This window comes from Hippoglossus hippoglossus, chromosome 10 (genome assembly GCF_009819705.1).
Source record: "Hippoglossus hippoglossus isolate fHipHip1 chromosome 10, fHipHip1.pri, whole genome shotgun sequence".
NCBI classification, from domain to species: Eukaryota; Metazoa; Chordata; class Actinopteri; order Pleuronectiformes; family Pleuronectidae; genus Hippoglossus; species Hippoglossus hippoglossus.
This window is the reverse complement of record NC_047160.1, coordinates 22313122-22335973: the sequence shown is the minus strand read 5'-3', so window position 1 is coordinate 22335973 and position 22852 is coordinate 22313122. Positions and strand designations below refer to the sequence as shown.

General features: G+C 41.0%; 1 protein-coding gene across 2 annotated transcripts; it reads right to left on the bottom strand.

The window, feature by feature from the left end:
* Positions 1–5175: 5175 nt before the first annotated feature.
* On the bottom strand, positions 5176–20441 carry elovl6 (ELOVL fatty acid elongase 6). 2 transcript variants are annotated; one of them, XR_004615252.1, is made up of 5 exons: positions 20155–20441; positions 8637–8768; positions 8259–8410; positions 5343–7060; positions 5176–5311 (listed from the first exon to the last, which is right to left on the bottom strand). XR_004615252.1 is itself a non-coding variant. In XM_034598509.1 (4 exons), exons 1-4 carry the CDS (start codon positions 20235–20237, stop codon positions 6618–6620), a joined length of 810 nt encoding a protein of 269 aa, XP_034454400.1. In that variant the 5' UTR covers positions 20238–20441; the 3' UTR covers positions 5176–6617. The 2 variants fall into 2 exon arrangements, 1 of the variants encoding a protein (XP_034454400.1); XM_034598509.1 differs by having other exon boundaries at positions 5176–7060.
* Positions 20442–22852: the final 2411 nt, after the last annotated feature.

The window sequence follows — 22852 nt, the reverse complement described above, 5'->3', positions numbered from 1 at the left end:
TTTCCTACAAACTTTCTAGAGTAGAGGCCAAACTACACACACACACACTCACATTGAACATATCTTTATCATGGATCTGGAACAAGAACAGCAGTTATTTGAAAAAGTTTTAAATTTTCTAATATCCAAACAAACTTCTGAATTTCCTTGGATCACTGTGGTTGTAGGAGAGCAAATCATAAACCGTGACTGCTTGTGTATCTGTGGAGATTCTCAGTCATGTACACATGTGCAACTGCTTGCTAGTGTTATAAAGGGACATACTTTGTGTTGTTGTGTTTTGTTGTTTAGCAGTTATTTACATGTTTTTGTTATATATTATTGGAGTAATTGTAGGACAAACGTTTAGAGCCGGAGCAATATTCATTTTTGGAGCCGATGGCGATAATAGGGAGTAAAACATTTCTGATTCTGACATATCAGCCAAATATATATATTGAAAAAAGATCAAACCGTTATGACAAAGAAATGTAATTGAGGTTTGATATTTTACAGTTTAACCATAAACTTTACTTTTGTATCAGCACACACAGAAGCTGGTATCGAAGTGTGAAAGACTCATATTAGATATTGGTTTATATTATTATATAATTGGGTTCTGGTTATTAAGAAAGTAAAACGGTTTGTTTCTTGCTAAACAAAATCGTTTGCATCAACATGGTCACATTCACCCAAGAACAACTACATTAAAATACCTAACATGACAACCGTGATACTGTTTGCAAAGTTTGTGCTTTAACTATTTTATTCAAAAGAGTTCTTGAATCAGTGCTTTCAGGAATAAGACCAGAACTGTTGAAGAGTTTGGATAAACATGTTGCTATTGACTTATTTCTCATTTCAATAAAGCATTTTTTTATTCACATTGTGTTCAACTGGGATTTAGCTCTAATTATCTGATACTATCACTGGAAGTAGAAAATTACAAGATGAAGCTTGTTTTTATTCCAATAAAACTACATTCACCGAAAAAATGGCTTTGTTAATAACTTCAACTTATTCACCACTAACCTCAGTTTGCGTGAGAATTTTTACCATCAGTAAACTTTGTCCGTTCTTCTCTATCGTCCATTTCCATGTTAAAAACACACGTTTCTAATGACATTATCTTTGTTATAATTGAGAGATTATTTTGTCCATTCACAGCTCGTCACAGTCCATCACTTCTTCAGAGCTCCTGCCCATGCTCCACTGACGATGCTTTTCTATCCTCCACCAAATCTAACGCTCTAGTGATGCTGGTACCACTGCTGCCACCCTCCACCACCACCACCACCACCACCCCCCCATCTGTCTATTTCTCTCTGAGTCTCTGTCTGCGACTCCGTCTCAAGGTTGACTGGGGATTGTTAATAGAAGCAGCCGCAGCCTCTTTGTTTCGAGGCAGTGGCAGAAAACAAAGCACTTTCACTTGAAAACCATCAGCCGCCACATAGATATTGATTTTCCTGGCAAGACACACTCATCTATATATATTGGCCTCCATTAGGGCGGACAGATAGGTTAGGGCACCGCTCTAAACAGCAGCAGATCAGCCTTCAAGTAAAGATGAAATTGGGCCCAGTGTCAATTTATCTTGCATTACTCCTCAATTGGGGCAACAGGGGGCAATAGAGTCACTGACACTGTAAGTAACAGGGGCCTCGGGGGTCGGATTTATGGAAGCAGCATTGATTTCAATGTTATTAGAAACATACAACCTTCATTACGGTAGAATAAATCACAGGAGTGTTGTATCAGCCTGTATTTTAGCTATAGAGGTACCTCATAAACTGACATACACAGCCCCACAGGTTCATCCCTTCAAATCAGTGCAGACTTTATGAAGCTGAAACTCTGCAGCACGTGTGATTGGAATATTTATTGTTCAGTTCAACGACCTGCTGGCAATAAGCAATGGGTTTGAATCAGGGTGAATGTGGCTCAGCTTCATTTACACTGTATGAAAACCTTCAACGTCCACTCAGTCAATCCTGCAGCCGTTTATTTAAAAGTCAGAATATGAGCCATTTATAAACTTTTTCTATTGGTTTGGATTGTTGCACATTAGGTTTAATGGTTAAAAGACATTGGTTGAGATTGTTAGGTTTTAATTTGAGTTTCATATTGAGTAAGAACATGAGTTGAGACGATAGCAATGAGCAGTGGCCTCACGTAGATATTATCGATGCTGAAACAACCATTGATAGATTTTCTAATGCAATGCAAATTATGAATTCTTCATATTAAAGTCATCAGATGAATTAGCCTTTTTAATTCAGTGGTAATTTACAAGTTGATTAAAAGTGTTGTCTCTACACTCACAGGTCACCAGCTCCAGACCTCCAATGACACAACTGGCTCAATGTGTGATATCATAAACTTTAATGGACAAAATTACAAAATGTAAAGATCCATGTAAGAGAATGAGAGAGGATAGTTTCAAAAGCATCATCTTCACTCGATGGGATCTCACGTCACTTGTGATGTGGACATATTCAACGTTAAACCTTCAGTTTTGGGTTCCGAGTTTTCGTCATTTAAAAGTCAGATGAAACAGATGAATACAATTATAAGAAAAGGCAGTAAGAGTTAATTAGTTGAATAGTTACTCTGATAAACTAAAACGATAAAGGAATGAGATGTGATTGTGCGAGTCCTCAAACAAATGCAGTGTTATAATTCCTTCTCTATTAGCGAGTTTAGTATGTTTCTGCCAGATGGGACTAGCTTTGCTTTATCGCTCTCGTCTCCATCACGGCCCGGAGGACAGCTGATGAGGGCTAAAGAGGGAATTAGCTGCCCACTCAAAGGCTTTGCTCTGATCCTCCAGGTCAGTAGTTGGTCTCCTCGGCTCTTGAGCAGGACAGAGTAACACTGGTTTGAAAGGATTTTGGCAGATTTAAAGTCTAAAAAGTGGAGGGGGGGGGGGGGGGGGGGGGGGGGGGGTGGTCTAATACATATATTAGACATAGATACGTGAGCCAGAATCTATGCGGGAGAGAAAGAACAGAACCTGGGAGTTCCCTTGTTAGTTTAATCTCCTGAGGGGCAGCAGGGAACCATTAGACTTCACTGGTTTAAAGCCTGAAATGGTTCCTCTAAGTGGTGCAACATGCATCATCAAAGCATAAATGTGTCTCATTTACATTCAAATATTGTTTGGAGCTATTTCAAATTATTGAATTATATCAGAGGACGTATTTGGAGATATTTGATTTATGAATTTCAATCCAAATATCTTTTTTCTTTTTTCAAATACTGTATTAATTCAGGCAACATACAACTGATGATGGAAAATGTTTAGTAGTTTTAAAAGGTTTAAAGAGAAGATGCAACTAGTGTAGATTAAATACATTTGTATTAATCATTTTGTCTGTAAAGTGACAGTAAATGGTGAGAAATACCAGTTTGAATTCCCTGCAGGTCGAGGTGATGTTTTTCTAACGCTCTATTTTGTTTGACCAACAATCCAAGAACTCAAAAATATTCAGTTCACTGTCATGTATGAAATAGAAGCATGAAATCCTCATATTTTAGAAGGTAGAAACAACTAAAACTACTATAACAATTGTTTAAATTGATCATAATAGTTGTTGATTAAACAACTTATAATTGTAGCTGTAATGTAATGTAAATTATTTTCATATAAATTAACAAGTATTCTGTCTTCCTCCTGTGTGCTTGTGGAGATAAAAAGAAGTTTAGCAAACATTTAATATTCTCACATTAAAACCATGCTCAGCCCAAAGTGAAATCAACACACATCATTTATTGTGTAGACACCTTGTTTTAGAAAATCCATGAGCATATCTACCATACAGACCATAATATTATTTATTAGGATCATTTGTCTGTCTCGTTCCTAATCATTTACATGTGAGGCTGCACTGTCTTTCTTCCAGCAGATGGCGATAGTGTCTAAAGAATTCCATTCTGCACAAACTGTGACACTTAATTTGTAAGGAAATAAAGTAATAATCTATCCAATGATAATAATCTATAACCAGGGAAGAGCAAAAACCTTCATTTGTGAGAAATGTTTCATATTATGAAATTGGTTCGTGCATGAAGTATAATTCATCTGCAGTTGTTCATGTTGTTTATTGAAAAATGTCCCTTAAGGGGTTTTAGACTAAATTCATTGTCTGTTGTGTAAGCATATGAAATGGGGCCTGCAAGCTTCAACCATGGAGCAACTGTTCAGTTTGAATAAATATTTCTCACTGTAGTGGGAAAAGAGAAAAGTCCCTTTTCAGGCCAGTCTGTGTGAAATTCAGTAACAATAAAGATTTAAGAAAATACCAGTTTTCAGAGAGAAACAACAAACACACAAACAAATCAGTTTAAATAATCGAGACCTCAAAGGATCTCAGTTCTGTCCACCAGTTTAACATCTTCCCAGTTGAATCCACAGCTGATCTGAGATGAGGAAGTGCAGTGATTTACCTGGAGGCTGCAGAATCTCATTGGCTGAACAGAACCAGGTGTTTAAATGTTATTTATCACAGATCATAGGAATCGATGATTTAAAAGATAAGGTCTAGTTTTGCTCAATATAATACGAGTTTGTATAACACGTACACCAGAAGTCTTCTAAGTGGCTCTGGACAGTTTCAGGTGAGGCTCAGTGAAGTGAAACAAGATGAGATAAGATAAGGAAGCATCTGAGTCGACTGAGGATTAAAAACAATCCTTTCCTGTTAAACCCTTTCAGGACGTTTCTTTCTATCACTTACCTCAGTTTCGAAGATCTGTTCAGATTCCTCAGACTTCTTTATACAGCCAGAAGGAAATATTAAGTTCACTTGGCAGTTAGGATATTAAACATATTGTTGTAACTCAAACTAAGAGACACAGTTTTGTTTTTGTTGTCCTTTACTTCTCCAATGACCTTTTTTTTAACTTTTTTTATTGCGTTCTTTCGCTGGAGCAGTTTATTCAATTTAGGTAAAACATTTTTTGGTGGTTAGTTTTCCCTCTGTACAGTTGAGGGTAAAGGTCCGAGGACGTTCAACCTGGTTAAACCCTATGAGGAAAATGGGCTAAACAAATAAAAGTTTGACTGCCTCCATTCCCTCCCATTGTCCATAAAAGAGTGAAGTTGGTTTTAGGTTGGACTTTCACCTCGGATGACAGGGCTGTCATTTAGGGAGCATCAATAAATTCCAGTTTGAGTAGGAGATAACTGGATCAATTCAATTTTTTTAATAGTAAAATTCATATCAAATATAAGCAGCATTAAAATCTACAATCAAGAGGTGTGTCCTGTTTAATATAATACAATTCAGCATCTCTATGGAGTCCTTAGGTCAAATGAGCAGTTTTGAAGCTCAATCTTTATAAACAGTCTCTGTGCTAACAGCTGAACAGATAAACTGATATTTATAACTGATAATCGCCCTCTGACCTGAGTATTACCAAGAAATAAAGATTTGTGTAAAACCAAGACATCACAGCTAAGACACAAAAGAAAAAGCAGACGACAGGCACGTCACATTTGAGCACTCTTTGTTCGCACGTTACGTTTTTCAGCAACATTTGTTTTGGACATTGACACGGTGCAAATGCACGATAGCACAACAGACGCCATTAATGATACATACTAAGTCAATAACAGCAGATTTTGACAATTTGCATGTTTGATTTTTTTTTTGCCTTTTGCTAAACATTGTCCTTCATTTATGATTTCAGTGTCCGACAGACTCTTCACTGGTGGGGACCCTTCAACACAGACAAGCGTTTGGAAATCAATGAAAGGTCCTTTTTTCCCCAAGTGTGGTCGGCAGCTTCTGCAAGGTCATGACGAACGGTGAAGCAGGGCACTGTCAGCGTCTGGTTCCCCTTGTGCCCCGGAGCAGTGTGATCATCCGGGTCAGTCCAGTCATTCCCAAACCGCGCGGCCGAACTGTAAACCCGGGCTGATGTTAACCCACGTCTACCTTGTCTTGATATGCATATTGTATAAAGGAGATAACCTAAAGACCTGAGAAATATATATATCGCGTGTTGCAATGTAAGACACAGAAGATCCAGTGCCGTTCACCAACCATCGGTTTCACATCCGCCGCCAACGCACAGCAGCTCCGAGCACTCGCCGGCGTCTCAAACCTTTTCTCCTGACAGATCCCAACAAAACGACAAACACAGATGACGAAAACATACTCAGACGGCTCCAGTTGACACTGATTCCATCCATCTTCATATGTACGGATTCATTTCTTCTTCTTTTTTAAATATCGAATAAACATATGCTTGTGGCAAATGTAATCTTTTTAATAATATTTTAAAAACGATTTAATGTTGGATTCAAAAAAGGGGGTTTTTTACACTTCGGGGGGACAACTCATGGCGATGGCTTCTGAAAGTGGCGTCGCGCAACAGACACGTCACCTCGGACCAGGCGTTTTTAAGATCTGCACATTATTAGTAATGCTCAAGCACAAACACCAGCCATCCTCTTGTCCCTCCCACCCCCACCCGCTTCCCCGACCTCCACCCCACCTCTTCATTAACCCCCACCCCCACCCCCCGCCCCCCCCCCCCCCCCCCACTCTCCCTCTCAAGTCAGTGGTCCCTGCTCTTCGTTTCAAACTGCCTCTTTCGTCATTATCTTCCCGTACTTATGGCATTTTCTTTTACTTCCTCTTCTTGGTGATGGCCGCAGCTGATGCTCTGGACTTGGCGATGTAGGCCTCGAAGAAGAACTGGATGAAGAGCACAAAGTAGCTGAGGTACATGAGAGAGGACCACACAATGTTCTGCATGTGGGATGGACACTCCTGCCCCTGCTGCATCCACGAGTACACCCAGTAGTTGACGACGCAGCCCATGACCATCTGGGTGATCTGGGTCAGCGTGATGAACATGGCGAAGTTGCGCGACACCTTGAAGCCGGCCGCCCGTAAGGCGTAGTAAGAGTACATGACGGCGTGGACCAAGTAGTTCATGGTCATGAACCACCCGCCGCCGGCCACCATGTCTTTGTAGGAGTACCAGGAGTACAGCAGCACGGTGATGTGGTGGTACCAGTGGAGGAAGATGAGCTTCTGCTTCCTCAGGACGATGAAGAGGGTGTCACCTAGAGGTGGGAAAGGAGAAGAAGGAGGATGAATGAAGGGATGGGACAAGGAGGAAAGAGACCATCATTACTGTTACTATTAAGGGCCCATTCAAAATGACTGGAACACTCAAACACGCAGAGACTGTTTGTTAAAGCCACAAAGCTGAAAACTTGAGATAATAAACAGAAACACAAGTGACAGTAAAATCCGTATCTACATTAGTTATCCAGTATAATGACAACATCCATAAGCTTTCAAAAATAAACCACTATAGTTCTAATTAATCTAGAAACAAACGATGCCATAATAGAAAAGAGTAGTGAACATATATTTTCAGCTGCAAGTCACTAAAATGCTGATGTTGGTGTTTATCTTTATCTCAATCTGTTTACATGCATGTGGTGTTTCCAACATTTAAGAAGGGTTGTTATTGTTTTTATTGGTATTATTCGAAAAAGCATGTTGTGTTACATTGTTTTTATTTATACAAATACAGTCTGATTGATGTGAATGACTTCATAATCAGGTTTTTACTTCATTTTAGGAAGTAACGAAGAAAACGAAACCCAGTAATTTAAGGAACCTTCATTTCCCATCACTATGACATTATATTTTTAAAATACAGGAAGTAAATGTACACGTGTTTGAAAGTGTGAAACATTTTCGTAATTCATGACCTTGTGTCTATGTGCTGCCTTTCATTTGATTCTCACCGAGTGGAACCACTGCTCTAAGTTTAAACCTGGAGTTTGTGGCATTTTAAACATCAGAAGGACACAGATAAGAAAAGGGACCACACACAGAAATAAAGTTATAAGGTCACATTTGATATGAAAGATGGAGAAATAAAAGGTTCTTCAATTCTTCAGGTATTAAAGTTAAATCATGTCTGAAATATCGAATGCAGAGGCCAATTCCAATTTGATGAAGAAATGTCAATATTTAATATTATCGTTTTAATAATGAAGGAAAGGCAAAGCTCTGAAAATCAATGTTGTCAGTCACTGCAAATAAAAACACACTCGTTGCAATTAATTGATTTTCAAAGAGAGCAACTGTTGTTCACTAACATGCTGTTGTCTTTATCCTAACTTTAAAACTGAGATGAATAAAGGAGAAAAGATTTTTGATGAGCAGTTGCATTGAACTGATGAAAACATTATCTTACCAGTGTGCATGATGAGCAACGTGAGCTCTAAGAAGGTGTTGACTTACCCAGCTCTGGTGCTTTACTGAGTACGAAGGCGTACGCCCAGAACTTGCTGACGGGCCCGTTGTAAAAGCTCTGATCACAAACTGACTGTTTGAGGCCTTTTGTCATCAGGATGTACGTCATGTAACTCCCAGTGCGGATGGCACCGAATATACTGCACACACAGACACACAGTACACACATAGCAGAGTATTAACGTGGAGAAATATTTAATACATCTAGTTAAAACCTACTATATAGTCACTGTTCATCAGTTTGTTTAATTTGGTCAAATATGCTGCGTGTTTTACACATATATTGTTAATCGTTTGTGTTAATCTATGTGATACAAAATCCACATACACTTTAAAAAACAATACATTAAAAAACCTCGTTCTGACCTGAAGACAGCGAGCGTGAGCGACCACAGCACCAGAGGTTTCCTCAGCTCAAACTTCTCCCTCTGCTTCATGACATGACGGCCGCCGAGGATACAGGCAGCGTAGAGTGCAGAGAAGAGAAAGGACTTCTTCCTGTAAACACAAACAGAAAAGAGAACAACTTTAATCTGCAGGTCCCAAGTTCAAGTGACGAGCACGTTGAGACAGAAAACACCAACAGCTTAACAGATGTTCTGCAGGAAATGAGTGAGGAGAACTATTATATAAAAGAAGAAATGGAAATAATATCCAGAAGTAGTAACAACCTTTATTGATCAGTTAGAAATCCATCCTTAAACTACAAGCAGCTATTTACTATGCACACTGCATTTCTAGATCCACCAAAAATTGTAGGTGGGTTCAAATAAGTTATTTTGACAGTTCACTACAACATGCTGTTTCCAACACAAACCCAAACTGCACCGACTTCAGGAAATACACGAAGTGATGATATAATTCACTTTTCTGTGCAGCTCCATCTGTCGCCAAACGCTTAGCTTTCAGTTTTCAGCTTTCAGAGATGCCTGCTGTGCCGTGTGAAGCTGAGGACCTGTGATGATGCGTCACCTGGACCAGCTGAATTTGCGCTCAGCACAATCACAAAGCTCAGGTGGTCGGACTTGACAGACTCGATGCTGAGTAGGAGATGGGGCACGCTGCCTAAAGCTAGAGCGACTCTGTCCATGAACACTGTTTGGTGTATTGGACAGAGAGCAGAGAAACTGTTTGGACCAGTTTTAGTCATTCATGAATATCAGTCTCCTAAACATGCCTGATTCAAAAAATAATAAAAACCCATGAATAAGGGCCCTGTCTCAGTGGTGATTCACTTTCTGTGGTGAGGCAAATGTCAACTTTGGTGAAATTTGACCCGCGATACCTAATTTCGTATTTGCGCATGTGTGTCCGGGCCCTTATTCTCTGAGAAATATGTGAAAAGGTCAAACGACTCCTTATCCTGCAATGTTACATAAAGGGTTAAAAGTTCCTGGAGTACGTGGTTATTTCTTGGCCCCATGTCTCATCCTTTTCTGGGAAATCCGTTCAGTGGTTTTTGTGTAATCCTGCTGACAAACAACCCAACCAGCCGTGTGCAAAGCATTGGACAGTGTGCAGTCACACGTGTTTCACTATAAACTTAGAGACAAAAGAAGCATGTGCTGCAAATAATGAGATGTGTAAAACTAGCTCAAGGAGTGATGAGCCAATTTCAGAGATGTTGTTTTCTTTCTGTTTGGAGTTTACACAACGTGACAGTGAAATTAATCACTAAATTAAAATGTATTACTCAGTGGAAAGGAATGAAGTAAAGTTTTCTATTTAAAGCCGCACTGCAAGTTGTATTATACTCGAGGCAAGTTGTATGTCTGGATGCCATCTAACGTCATCTGTCTTTGTAGAGTGCAGTTCACATTCCCACGAGCGGACTTGACAAGTGCCCTGCATACTTCTTCTAATGCAATTGCAAACATTTTTCACAGAACCGCGACATGAGCAACCTGCAAAACCAGCAGTAGATCCCGTTCTGCAGCCTCAGCACAGCTCGGCTACAGCAGCACTGAGTTTTGCTGATCAGGTGTGAAGCTATGCAAGAAAGAGAAAAGGTGTTTATTCCCCTTAGCCACACAAAAATGACAGAGTTTATAATATTATAAACTTGTCTGCTCTGGTATATAAGTGAGCAGGAGTCTGGATATCCCCATTTCCCACCTACATTTTTAATACATTTGGAATATAAACAATTCTACATTAAATCAACACTATAAAACTTATTTTACATTAAAATAATAGATTATAGGGTTAGAAATTGAATGGTTTCTTCACCCCTCCCAAAAAATTCATGAACATCGATTCCAAAGTTTCAATAACAGTCAATTGTTAAAAATAATAACAGACTTCATTGTGTGTCACTCCTCTAAGGATGAAGGATGCCAACTCGCTGATCCTCCCAGATTCTGATTCAGGCCACCTCCAGTGCACAAAGGACAATGCAGCCCAGTCAAAGTCAAGAGGAGCCGCTTTAACGGAATCACCACAGGCCTGGACAGCAGAGTGACAGCACTGTTTCTCAACCACACACTAATGAGGGGAGAACAGAGACGCACAAATACACAGTGGCCTACATACTGTAGCCTGGCCGGAGGAACCGCAGAGGAGAAACAATGTTGGCATTCCCCTTCAGTGTGCTGCCATCCAAGCTAAAAGGTCAAAGTGTGGAGACGGCATTGTTGTGGCCATTGTTCAGCCAAAAACAGTTTGGTGATTATTGATTTTTCAGGAGCCGTCACATCGTCCATCTTTATCTACAGTCTGAACTGGTTTGAAAGGTAACTTTACGGACATTATGGACATTACTACTAACTCAAAGATTAAGATGTGCACAGCCTGATGCATTAGGTTTAGAAGATGGTTTCCACTGCTGTCAGAAGAAACAATGCAAGGGTAAAGAAACCCACAGGCTCGGGCAAAGCTGGCAAAGTGGTGGAAGTGGTGGGGGAGGTGCTGCTGTTGTCTTTGCAAATGCTCTGAAGTGCCAACTGCAGCCGAGCTCCGTGTGCAGTCACAGGAATGCATTTCAGACGTCAGTGTCATTTCACATCACACCTTCACACGATGGGTCCTTAGCTCCGCCCACGAGCTTCAGTAGTTAAATTCATCTGAGAAATAAGACGGGATTACTCGAATTAAACAGGATTTTCTGACACTTGAAACCGAATGCCATTGGACAAGTGATAGATTCTTTAAATCATTCCCACGGCCAAATGAAATACCATCACTGCATCGCAGAGAGAAACGGACCCTCCAACTGTGCATTCAACACATTTCTTCACCACCAGCGAAGAGTTCAGCCTTTTATAACCGGACTTTATCAACCAGTTTAAAACCACTCCGGACCAACTCGAGGATATAGACACTGCTCGTCTACTGCACCAAGTCCTTCTTTAAAACCTTTAACCTTGTTCAAATTACAGTATGTTTCTTATAAATCCTTTCTGTGAAAATAGAGAAATGGTAGAGATAGTGTAGGAGGAGATCTCTTCCATCACTGGTCTCTGGTGCAGGGAGATCAGACAAGTAATCCTCTTTATTCTCATTTATCAACAACAATTAGAAACGTATAATAGAGGAGACTACAATAATAAGGCAAATTAATCATTGAAAGGCTTAAGAGACCGCTCGTCCTTTGCTGGAGAAAAAAACATATATTAGAAGGGTGTGGGAAGAGGCTCGTTTCTGCTGTTAGTGAAAGTGGGCCACGGCAGCACCAGTGAAAAACTACAAGGCTGCGCTCTTTTGAGGAGGATCAGCAGGAAGTAGGGACAGAATCAGCAGATATTTCTTGCCTGGTTGGAAACCAGCTGTTTTCTTCCTGTTGAGATTTCTTCCAAAATAACAGTAAGCAGCAAAGTCAGTAGGTGTCCTAGATCCGCTGCATACGTATTTTACATGGTCCAATTCTTTACCGTTGTTATTTTGGTCTTTTTACAGAGAAATCATACTGTTTAGTCCTTATTTTGTTGGAACATTGAGTCAAATATTAAGTTTACGGGAACATTGCCAACTCCAGAGGCCGTTATCGATGTGCACAACCAGCACAGTATGCAAGAGCTGCTCAGTTGGGTGGGCTAGGCATCTCTGGCATCTATTTCTCTAATGTGAGATTATTATCACAGGGTGAGATGCTGGGCACTGGCCCAGTTTGCACCGCTGCCAATTTCTGCTAGATATCTGAGATAAAAAATCAAAAAAAGGATGCTCATATCTGCCAAAGTAAAGAATATAAATTCAACAAATAAAAAAAAGTCTGGAGCTGCCCTGTGGCCAGGCTCAACAAAACTGTTCACATCAAAAAGCTTGCAATAAATAAAACGTTTATGAGGATGGGTAACGCAGGTATATTAATATCCTCATATCCAGGTTCATAAATTTAATTTGGGCTATTACCTGGAAAAGGTTTACACGATCTAAATTTAACAAAATTGCTGCAGCTGATTTCAGCAACTGTCTGAAAGCCTTGGTTTTAGCTCCTGTCACTTTAAGCCCCCCCCCCCCTCCCGATAAAGCCCAGCCTGCTCTGATTGGCCACCTGGTCCACAGGTTGTGATTGGTCAACTGGTTTCTAGCGCGTGTAGGAAAACGTCAGCCTCCGCTCTCGCTCTACCTGGCTGCGCTAAGGCCCACGCCAGACTAGCAACTAGCCGTATGTAATGTTAATGTGGGGCATCATAATGTCACATGACATCGCGATGATGAGGAAGTATCAGTCGCGCTATGAAGAGCGTCAGGAGCAGTGTTTTCTGTGTGTGTGTAAAAGCATCATATGTCCTCCTCTGCTAATTTGAACTTTAAACAAGACTCCCAGACGACTCAGAAAAGGCATCGAAGCCCACACACACATTTTGACAGTAGATGTCCAGGTCTAGACATGAGCTCAGAGTATTGTCAAAGTAAATCACAGTGTGCACATTCTGTGTACTTGCATGTGTCCTCTCTGGAACACTGCATAACATAATGAGGATGTTGATCCCTCAGACCCTTCCCCTCCCCCACTGACAGTGTCGCACAAAGCCGCCGGGTAACCTGCTGTGGAACTTGGATCTGTATTAGCTGGTCCAGGAGATTTCAGCCGTTACGTAATCCTGAGTTTGCAGTCTGAGGATGAGTCTGAACGCCTGGGCCACTGAGCTGCTCTCGAACTGTCTCGGGAAAGCATATGTTGTCACGTATGCAGACACAACTTACACGCACAACAAATGCATGTGTATACAATTGTGCGCGTGCAGTTCAGAGTGTGTGACTACAGTATATTTTCTGCTGCATCTAAAACTGTAGAAAGCTGCCAGAGCTACTGTGCCAAAGTGTGGGATGAGCAGCAAACCACAGCATCAGACCAGGAGGTGCTGGGAATAAGACGCAGCTATTACAGCATCAGTTCGTCCAGGAAGAGCCCAGATATAATCCAGTTAGTGACACGCACCCCTCCCCTTCGCTGCATGCACTCTCTGGTGGGACATAAAATTACCAACAAAACTATGCACCACTTTTTGAGTTCACTCTGCATCTGGTGGCCGACATAAAATGATCATTTGTCTATTCATGAAACCTTACTTTTGTTGAGCAGCAATTATTTCAGCCTGTTAAGTAACCTGAACCCTTAAGAACATCTTGAGTCAAGCTTATTTCAAGCTGTAAGACAATTGGCCTTAAGGACACTTGTAGCTTTCCACTTTAAGCACAACGTCAACATTAGTTATATACATTAAAATCCATACCCATCCACCACTACTGGTGCTATGGACTAATGTTTAATGACTCTTGTTGTTTTTAGTCTCTCTAAGGGTTGAATGGGAGGCAGAGCCTTCAACTGTCAGGCTCCTCTCTCTGAAACCAGATCGCAATTTGGGTTTGGGAGGCTCCATCTCTACATTTAAGGTTAGATTTAAAACTGTACCCTTTGTTAAAGCTTATAGTTGGGACTGTCTCAGGTGAGTCCAGAACTATCCCTGAGTTATGCCAGGTTTTTTGTTTTTTTAGCTGATGTTCTTCTCAATACCATCTTACTGGCTTTTTATTCTGTATTAAATCAAATGATAAAACTCCACAACTAAAGAAAGCATGAGCAAAAACCGACATGTGCTACTATACTAGGCTTCATATATAGAAACTGTTCCTTTCCAGTCCAGTTCAAGAGGTTGCTCTTGATCGTCACACACTGAATCTACAGTCTTGGTCCCAAGCATGTTGCTGCCATTTTAACAAGAGCAGCACATGGTGATCTTAATAAGTCCTGACTAACACAGAATCCACCCCAGGCCGGATGTTTGCAAGCCAAAGATGAGGATGTGGACTGGCTGCTAAGAAACTAGAGGTCTGCCGGAAGTGCCACTGCTCTCTGGTTTCACTTTCCATCAGTGAAAGGCAGTTCAGGGAAACGAAAGGACGGAGCAGTTCATGTTTTCATCTAATTTCACTGGGAATAAATCATTAATATGTTGTCTGTCACAAATATCACTATCGTCCTTTAGCAAGTTAATCACAACACACTAGATGTCCTTTAAGCTGGATGCCTCTCAGATCACGGTCAGGGTGAACAAAACAAGCCTGTGGTGATTTCGTGCCATCTCTGACATGCATCATGGCGACTGCCAAGAAACAAGAAGCCGGATGTTACACTTCAAGAGAAATGGAATAACGACATCTCCTTCAAGTTAAGAGGAAACCAGTGTTGCTAGTTTGTGGAGAGAGGCAGAATTAACTAAACAGACCACAGCGATCTCATTGTTAATTCTCACTGCAACATTCTCCGGCTCTGGATCTCTTATTATCAGTCCAGAGCCCAAACCACCAGAGATCCATCAAACGTGCGGAGGCCCGAGGGGACGCCAACTTTTTCAAAGAAGGGGAACACAGATCTATAGCAACCTGCATGGCAATGAGGGGCGATGACGTCTGTGGGAGTGCATTGTGAGTCAGCAGGATGAAGATGTGTGTAACAGCAGATAGCAGCTCTCCTTAGGACAATGATGTCAAACTGAAACACACGCAACCTCCATACAGAACAGGCTAAACTGCAGGTTTAACCCATCACAATGAATTGCATTTACTGCATTAAGAAAATAAAACACAAATGCAACGATACAATGCAAGAGCTCCATCTGGATCCATCCATTATCTATATGTTCATCCTTCAGAGGATCACAGGGGGCTAAAGCAAATCCATCTGAATGACAAGTAGATCATTCTCAGGGTAATATTAATCACTTGCCTGATAGTTGTTTATTTGCTATGACGTTTCTCTCCATTTGATTAAACAAGTAATCTGACGATTCTATTATTTTGTGTTGTGTTCTTTTTTGCAATGTCCTGTTGATATAATTGATGAGTCCAGCAACAATGTGGAGCAGAACAAAGAACCTATAATCATGAGAAAGGGAACACAGCAATCTCCACAAACTATACACACACAGTTAAATGCACATGACAGGTTTGATATAACATCCTTTATTTGGAAAGATCTCACAGCAAATGTGTAAACCTACAGCATTTCATAGAAAGCTCCACATCCACCCTCATAAGGAAAAAGAAAAGAACACGACTAAAGCTTAACCCACAGAGCACTAGGTCTACATTACTATAGAGAAAAGTTCCCCTTTTCAAATTCTACAGTATATCCAGAAAGTACAGTGGATACAATTTCTGGACATAATAAGTAAACTTAATATTAATTAATGTTATTTTCATATTTACATCTTCCGATTAGTTTCCAATTAAAATGTAAAGCTAATATATTGCCCTGCTCCTCCACTGCCTCATGCTTGGGTCAAAGGGGTCGAAGGGGTCAAAACTGATGTCGTTGCCGCATCTTGATCCATGTCCACTCCTTCCACCTCTTCATCTTCTTTTGTCTTTGCCTCACAATGCTGATCTGTTTGCAGCCAGTCTCCAGGAAACACATCAGATCAGAGTACCAGTCTCCATTCAACCCTGCAAAACAATGACATGCACACACTATAAACACACAGCGTCAACACATGTATCACAGTGTGCATTACTCAAGGCGAGACAACAAAAATTGCTTTACTGAAACGCAAACATATTAATTTACTGTGTCGCCTCAAACTGTGACAGAAAGTAAAAGTGACAGGATGAACCAAGAGCCACCAATGAACTGGATTAATTAACATAACAATATGAGGTGACCTGAAAACATCTGACAGAAAAAATTACTTATGACTCATTGAGCAGCTCAAATGACGTATGAAATATGAAAAAGAGTCAAAAGCAAAGCTGAGGTTTCAATAACAGATTAAAGAAATGCAACAATGTAATTTAGCTCTTGATAAAAGTAGCAGTTGTGTTTATGGAGGCTAAAATGGACAAAGTGATCATCACATAAAGAAAGATTCTATAAGTCGTACTGATGGATAGAAAGAGCAAAAGCCAGTGTTGCATTATCGTAATTAATCTGGAAAATAATTGTCTAGTTAATCTGATACTTGCTTTGATAGTTATGTTAGTCCTAATCTGGATATTTGATGATTTAATTACTCTGACATGCACACATACATGCATCGCCCACTGTAAAATGTTATATATTAAACAAAATAGGCGATATCCAAACATAAAGATGTCTTACCTTTGAGGTCTGATAGTTTTCTTCATTCATCAAAGCCGATCCTCCATCTCTGGTGTCTGCTCCGCCTCCGCAGCGTCAGAGGTTTTTATATCAAAATGTAAGATCTACCACCGACAGCAAATTTCATATCTATTCAGTCCTTTTTTATCAGATTTCATGGGGAATGATCAGGGAAGAAAGGGGAACGGTTTGCCTACAACATGGAGACTATAGGTTCAGATTGTGAGGCATGTTGCAGTTCTGGCCTCGCCCAATCCAGTTATGTCACTGCAGGTATTTTTTAGAAAGGGTGCCAAAGGCAAGACACCTGCTGTGGCATCACTCTCTCTGTTTATGTGTGTGTGTGTGTGTGTGTGTGTGTGTGTGTGTGTGTGTGTAAGTGTGTAAGGGTGTAAGTATGTGTGTAAGTGTAAGTGTCTGAACCGATAGAACATTTTTCATGACAGTGAAACTCTGAGTTGCTCAACTTCAGCACAGACACAGGGTGTGTAACAGGGGATTAAACTTAGTTAGAATTAACTGACAAAGCACGACGAGCTCAACCAATAAATTGTCCTAAGAATTACGTCTGATACTGCTATCCAATATTATGTTGGATAGAAGTATCTGTTTTAAAAAGACATTGCAGCACAAAAAGCATATTTTGAGCGTAGAATGTAAAACCTGAGGAGTCCTGAGCTAATTTTGATTTTGCCTTTATATACCACATTAATTTTTGTACAACTCTTCAGCACAGCATTGCCTACATGACTAGACAATGCATTTTTCACTTTAACATAGTATATCAACATATTGGACCCAAAAACAAACATCAGATTTTCTATTTTTAAAGACATATTAAAGAATATTGTGCCGTTTTTTTTTATGCCATGTAACATTTGCAGTTATGGTTATGATGCCTCAGAATCAGCTAAACTGGTGAGTACATCTTGACAAATATTAAAACAAAACAAGAGCTCCTACTTTCTCTCTCTCTATATGTAATGATGCATTATATGTGCTTTCCCTTATTACACAATTATACCGCCTGTGTTGCACAGTGACAGGAAACTGGCAGAGAAACAGAGTGAGAGAAAAGTGGAAAGAAGTTTGTATTGAGGACAGATATTGTTTTTAAATGCTAACAAAACAAACTCCCTTGACAACAGGAGAGAATTTTGATTCTCGTTTTTTCCAGAATTGCGCAGTCAAATCTTAACTTCATAAAACTGATTCATAAACACTTCAAACTTAATGTCCAACTCAGCTCAGTGATCGTTCCTCGGCCAAAAACTAATTTAATGAGCATTTGTACTTGACTGAGTGGACGTAAGGTTTACTGGAGGTGTTTTAACCCCAACTAATAAATCAACGTGTGTTGCACAAGTGTGTGAATAAAGTCTATTTATTTCTGTTCCTCTTGCTTCAAGCCTTCAGATGCTTTCACTTTCTTTCCATCTCTTCCTTAAATCCTAAAAAAAACACGCCACACTGAGTCACACTGAGTAACCTCGGCTACATTACGGCAGTTTTTCTCGGAAACGCCATTTATTGTGGTGGTTGCCCCTGTCGGCCATGTGCACCGCCCCCCCCCTGTCCAGACACCCTCCACCACAGGAGCAGCAGAGAGGAGTCAGCACAGATCCTGCCCTGACGTGATTGGCCAATTCTCAGTCAGCAGACATCAGAAGATGAACGCTATTGGCTGGCTGTCAGTACCAGGTTATGGACAGCTCCTGCACACTGCTCCCATGCTCTCTCTCTCCCTTTCACACACACAGATTTATTTCAAATAGAATTAATAAAACTACTCTGAGATAGACTCTGTGAACGCTACTCAATCCAGATTCTGCTGAATGTGAGCGTTCCCACAGACGGCCGAGGAATCCAGACGAATGCCTCCTGCTCGGCCTGTGCTACTTTTTTTTTTACCAATCCAGAGCCACTGAATGCCTAATGAAGCCTGGACAAACTTAACGCATGACTCATTCCGTTTTTGCTCTGAAGCTCGGACCTGGCACAGACCTGCAGCGATCATGGCCCCTTCAGTGAGTTCATGCAAAAAAAAAAAAAGGGGGGGGGTTTTCTGGACACAACCTACATTTGAGATGCACCGGCGTTGCACACAGCCGCAGAGCAATATTTACTTAACCCCCACTATCAACAGTGAAATATTAGTCCAGGGCAATATTGCAGTATGTGCAAACCCTGCCAGACACTTCCCTGGGTAAACACACACGGGTCTAAAAGCAGTTTTGATTTTCGTGGGGATTCATATCTGCACGTTTCTATACTGGAGATTGTTTAGCAATTAATCATTTGTCAGTTAATCTGTGTTCTCTGCTTCTGCTTTGGCTGAAAACCAGATTTTAATAGTCGATTGCAGCTACTTATGATTAGTTAACATTTCAATTATGGGCAATAAAATCAGTAGTAATATAGAAAAAGTTTAAAACACAATACTATATTCATGCCTTGTGAGACATGGTATGAGGAAGTTGGTTTTAAAGTTCTACCTCATAGTTGTTTTGAGGTTTAAAAAGTTTATCGTGATAATTATTGCTATCGAGGGGGCATGTGCTGAGGCTTGAGGCCTCCTGTGCCGTCCGCAGGTTCGATTCTGACCCGGCCCTCTTCCCCTTCCCCACTCTATCCCCATCACACACTTCTGCTGTCCTGTCTATAAATGCAAAAAATTATCGATATCGACTAATATGAGTGTTTTTTGCCTTATCCAGTCCGAATGAAAACTTCTCTAATGTGCAGATATGCTGCTTTGACATCACTTTAAATTACATATCTTTGAGTCTTGAACTGTCAGTTGAACAAATCAAGCTTCTGAGCCTGATTCCTGCAGCACAGATCATTTATGTTCAGCCCAGAACACGGTTTGCATTGTTTTCACCGACTTTAAAACGACACCGAATCAGATTTGAATCTAATATCCGTGCACAGGTCTAACAAAGTGCTGACAGTTTCAGTGGAATGAAGGAAGTGAGCATCTCTCTCGAGGCTGATGCAGATGTTGGAGGCTGCTGGGCCAAGTGAAACATGGATGAGGCAGCTGCTGACCTTTGCAGCTGTGGTATCGCGGTAACTGGTGATGAGGAGGATAATTAATTACAGGACAAATCCTTCCTGTGAAAACGATGCGTAATGCAACACAACCCCTGGGTGCGTGTGCGTGCGTGCGTGTGTGTGTGTGTGATCCGGCTGAAGCGTGGCTCAGCATCGGCCTGTGAATTTGCCTGAGGCACGGTGTGCGGCTGGTGGGCAGAGAGGACGCGGCGGGGGGTTTAATCCCCCGGTGCAGCCTCCCGTTCGGCGGCCGGGGTGTTCACGGCCGGTGCTCGCGGTCCTTACCAGTTCTCCTGCATCCATCGGATGGCTTCGTCCTCGTTGAACTGCCTCTCGAACTCATACTCTTGCAGAGCCAGCACCGACATGCTCGCTGCGCCGTGTGCGTCCTCGCCGCTGCTGCTGCTGCTGCTGTGAACGGGACGTGACCGTGGGTCCAGCTGCTTTCGGGTTCGATCAGTTTTAGTCTGTTAGTTTCCACGCGACCCCCCGACTAGCATCGCTCGCGCTGTGCCCAGGACCTCGCGGTTGTGCGCGAGCTGTAGGTGGCGGCGCCTTCTTCCTCCAACGCCCTCTTCCTCAGGGAGGCGTTCCCCGGGTCCTAACGCCCCCCCCCACCTCTATAGGGTTCATTGTCAAGTTGCCATGAGACAAAAGTGTGAATATGAGCTAAACAAATACAATCTGGTGGATTGATTTCATTTGCTGTGGGTTGTCAGTGCAAGCATGATTATAAAATATATAAAAAACATATATAAATATTGCAAACACAAGAAACCAGGAAAAAGATATGTGCAATATGAAGAGTAGATTTACCACCGATACACATGCTCGACCAATTGCAGCTCAGTCTCAGCTGTAAATCATGATGTTTCACCCCATTATTGTACAAATCAAATAAGTGATTAAAACCCAACTTACCAAAAATTTAATACAAACATCAGTGTGATAAAAACTTCATAAAATTACAGAAACGTTTATTTCAACTTTTTGTTTGACCCATGTTATTTTGACTTTATTGTCTAGGTCCCTATAGCTCGCCTCCAAACTGTGGAATTTGCAAGCACAGTGCAATGTTGCAGTTGCATTTTCCTTCTACAGCAAGACAACGATCCCAAAGAATCTCAGTGACAAGAGCGACAGATGGTGCGGCCCCCCCGGGGGGAGCCCTGATCTCAACTAACTGAGAGACAGCATAAATCCAACTTAGAACAGGTTTCCATAAGTTAGACAAAAGGAAGAATGGACATTCAAAGATAGATTTCCTGATTTTCACATTCATTTCAGTTCATTTCAAATTCTTTAAAAATGGAAGATTCAGCTTTTTCCCAACGTTTAGAGGAACCGATGCTACACCTGCTTTATCAGCCGACGCAGGTGGAATCTTCATCTGATAAAAAGGTAAACAGGTGGAGTGAACCATTCATGGCACCGCCCGAGGAAACGTTCACACTACTGATGAATGGATAAATTCTTTCCTCAACCAACAGATGAGAACAGCCTGCCTCAACATGCTCTCGTTATTTGGATATAAAGGATTTGTTCGTTCTTTCACGACTACAATAAACCATCTGACCTAAATGGGGTATATAGGCAACTACTATATCTATATGAACTTTTAAAGTTGGTAAGAATGGAGGTTTTGAAGTTTTTCTTTCCCAGGAAAAAAGACAGTCAAAGTTTTCATTTAAAAATTGTGTTTTATTGGTGTTTATATTGTAGTACTGGGCCACATTGAAATGAAATAAAATTACACAACAAAATTCCCTGACTTTTCAAGACTTGATTTTTGTAATTCTATTACTTTTTCAAGGTTTCCCATGACAGTGGGAGCCCTATTCATAGAATATGTGGGAAATCTGCAACAGCAGGTAAATCTGGTCTGGTGAGTGAGACAAGCCTCTTTACAAGCTGTTCACTGGGCCTGTATGAAGAGAAACTGGCTCAGCGAGGGCAACGCGTAGTCGGTTCTGGTCCACGCCTTGACTGGTATCTTGTTTTGATAGTTTGCTATGAGACAGTCTACAACAACACGCTGGTTGATACTGCCATGTTGTCAGAGGAATAGTTTCTAACAGTTTGTTCTCTTTGATTTCTCTCTACACATGCATCTTCAAATACACAATGTCCTGAGTGACGAGCACTTTGTCATTAGACAGCTGTGACATTTTACTGAGTAAAGGTGGTCTGTAAACTTTGCAGGGCACCAGGTCTTCGATTATGAATCCCCTTGTACAATTCTTCGTCACTGACAGAGCCCCGAAAACAAGGAGGAAACCAAAGTGACAGCGACATGTGGTGAAACTCCTCATTCCCTCTAAGGTAGTGTGGGATTTATACTGTGATACAGTGTTACTCATACGGTCTGTATGAGTAAAGATGAGGAAATCGGACAACTCATCTCTGCACAGTCACTAAGTGTCAGAGGACTTTGAGTTTTGACAACCCTGCTGACAGTGGATGTTGAAACGTTCGCCCACATCTGTCTCCTTTAGACCCAGTGACAGGTCCCTTCACCAAGAACAGGAACAGCTCATCAATCATCACTAGGCATCAGCTCCATCGGCGGGAGGGGGGGGGGACAAGTTGATATCGACAAGCTGCTTTCAAAAATGATCTAACAGCCTTTTCAGGAGCTGCTATCAAATAAATAAAAATAATATTACCATTAAATCACTGCATAACCCATCATTGATGTTTACCTGTGGCAGTACACTGACATGTTTTGCTTTGTTAGAATGAATTGGATCATAATCTAAAATGTATTTGTCTGTTTTAAATCACCTGGTTTAAAACTTGAGCAAATGAACTGCACTTGTACCAGCAGTGATTGAGTGAGTGTAGATTTCCATCATGTTCAACTCGTTTTTATTTTCTTTTATATCGTTTATAACTATAACTAACTATAACTTTATAACTATCTGCACTATCTGCACTATCTATGTAACTCACTTATTGTGGTCATGTGTTCACAAGATGTCCA

Bases quoted from the DNA above. Each gene is read 5' to 3' on its own strand.
- elovl6 (XM_034598509.1), bottom strand. From the start codon at position 20,237: ATGTCGGTGCTGGCTCTGCAAGAGTATGAGTTCGAGAGGCAGTTCAAC. The intron at 8,411-8,636 runs GTCAGAACGAGG...CTGTGTGTGCAG, and splicing joins CTCACGCTCGCTGTCTTCAG to TATATTCGGTGCCATCCGCA. The intron at 7,061-8,258 runs GTAAGTCAACAC...TCCCACCTCTAG, and splicing joins CAGTAAAGCACCAGAGCTGG to GTGACACCCTCTTCATCGTC.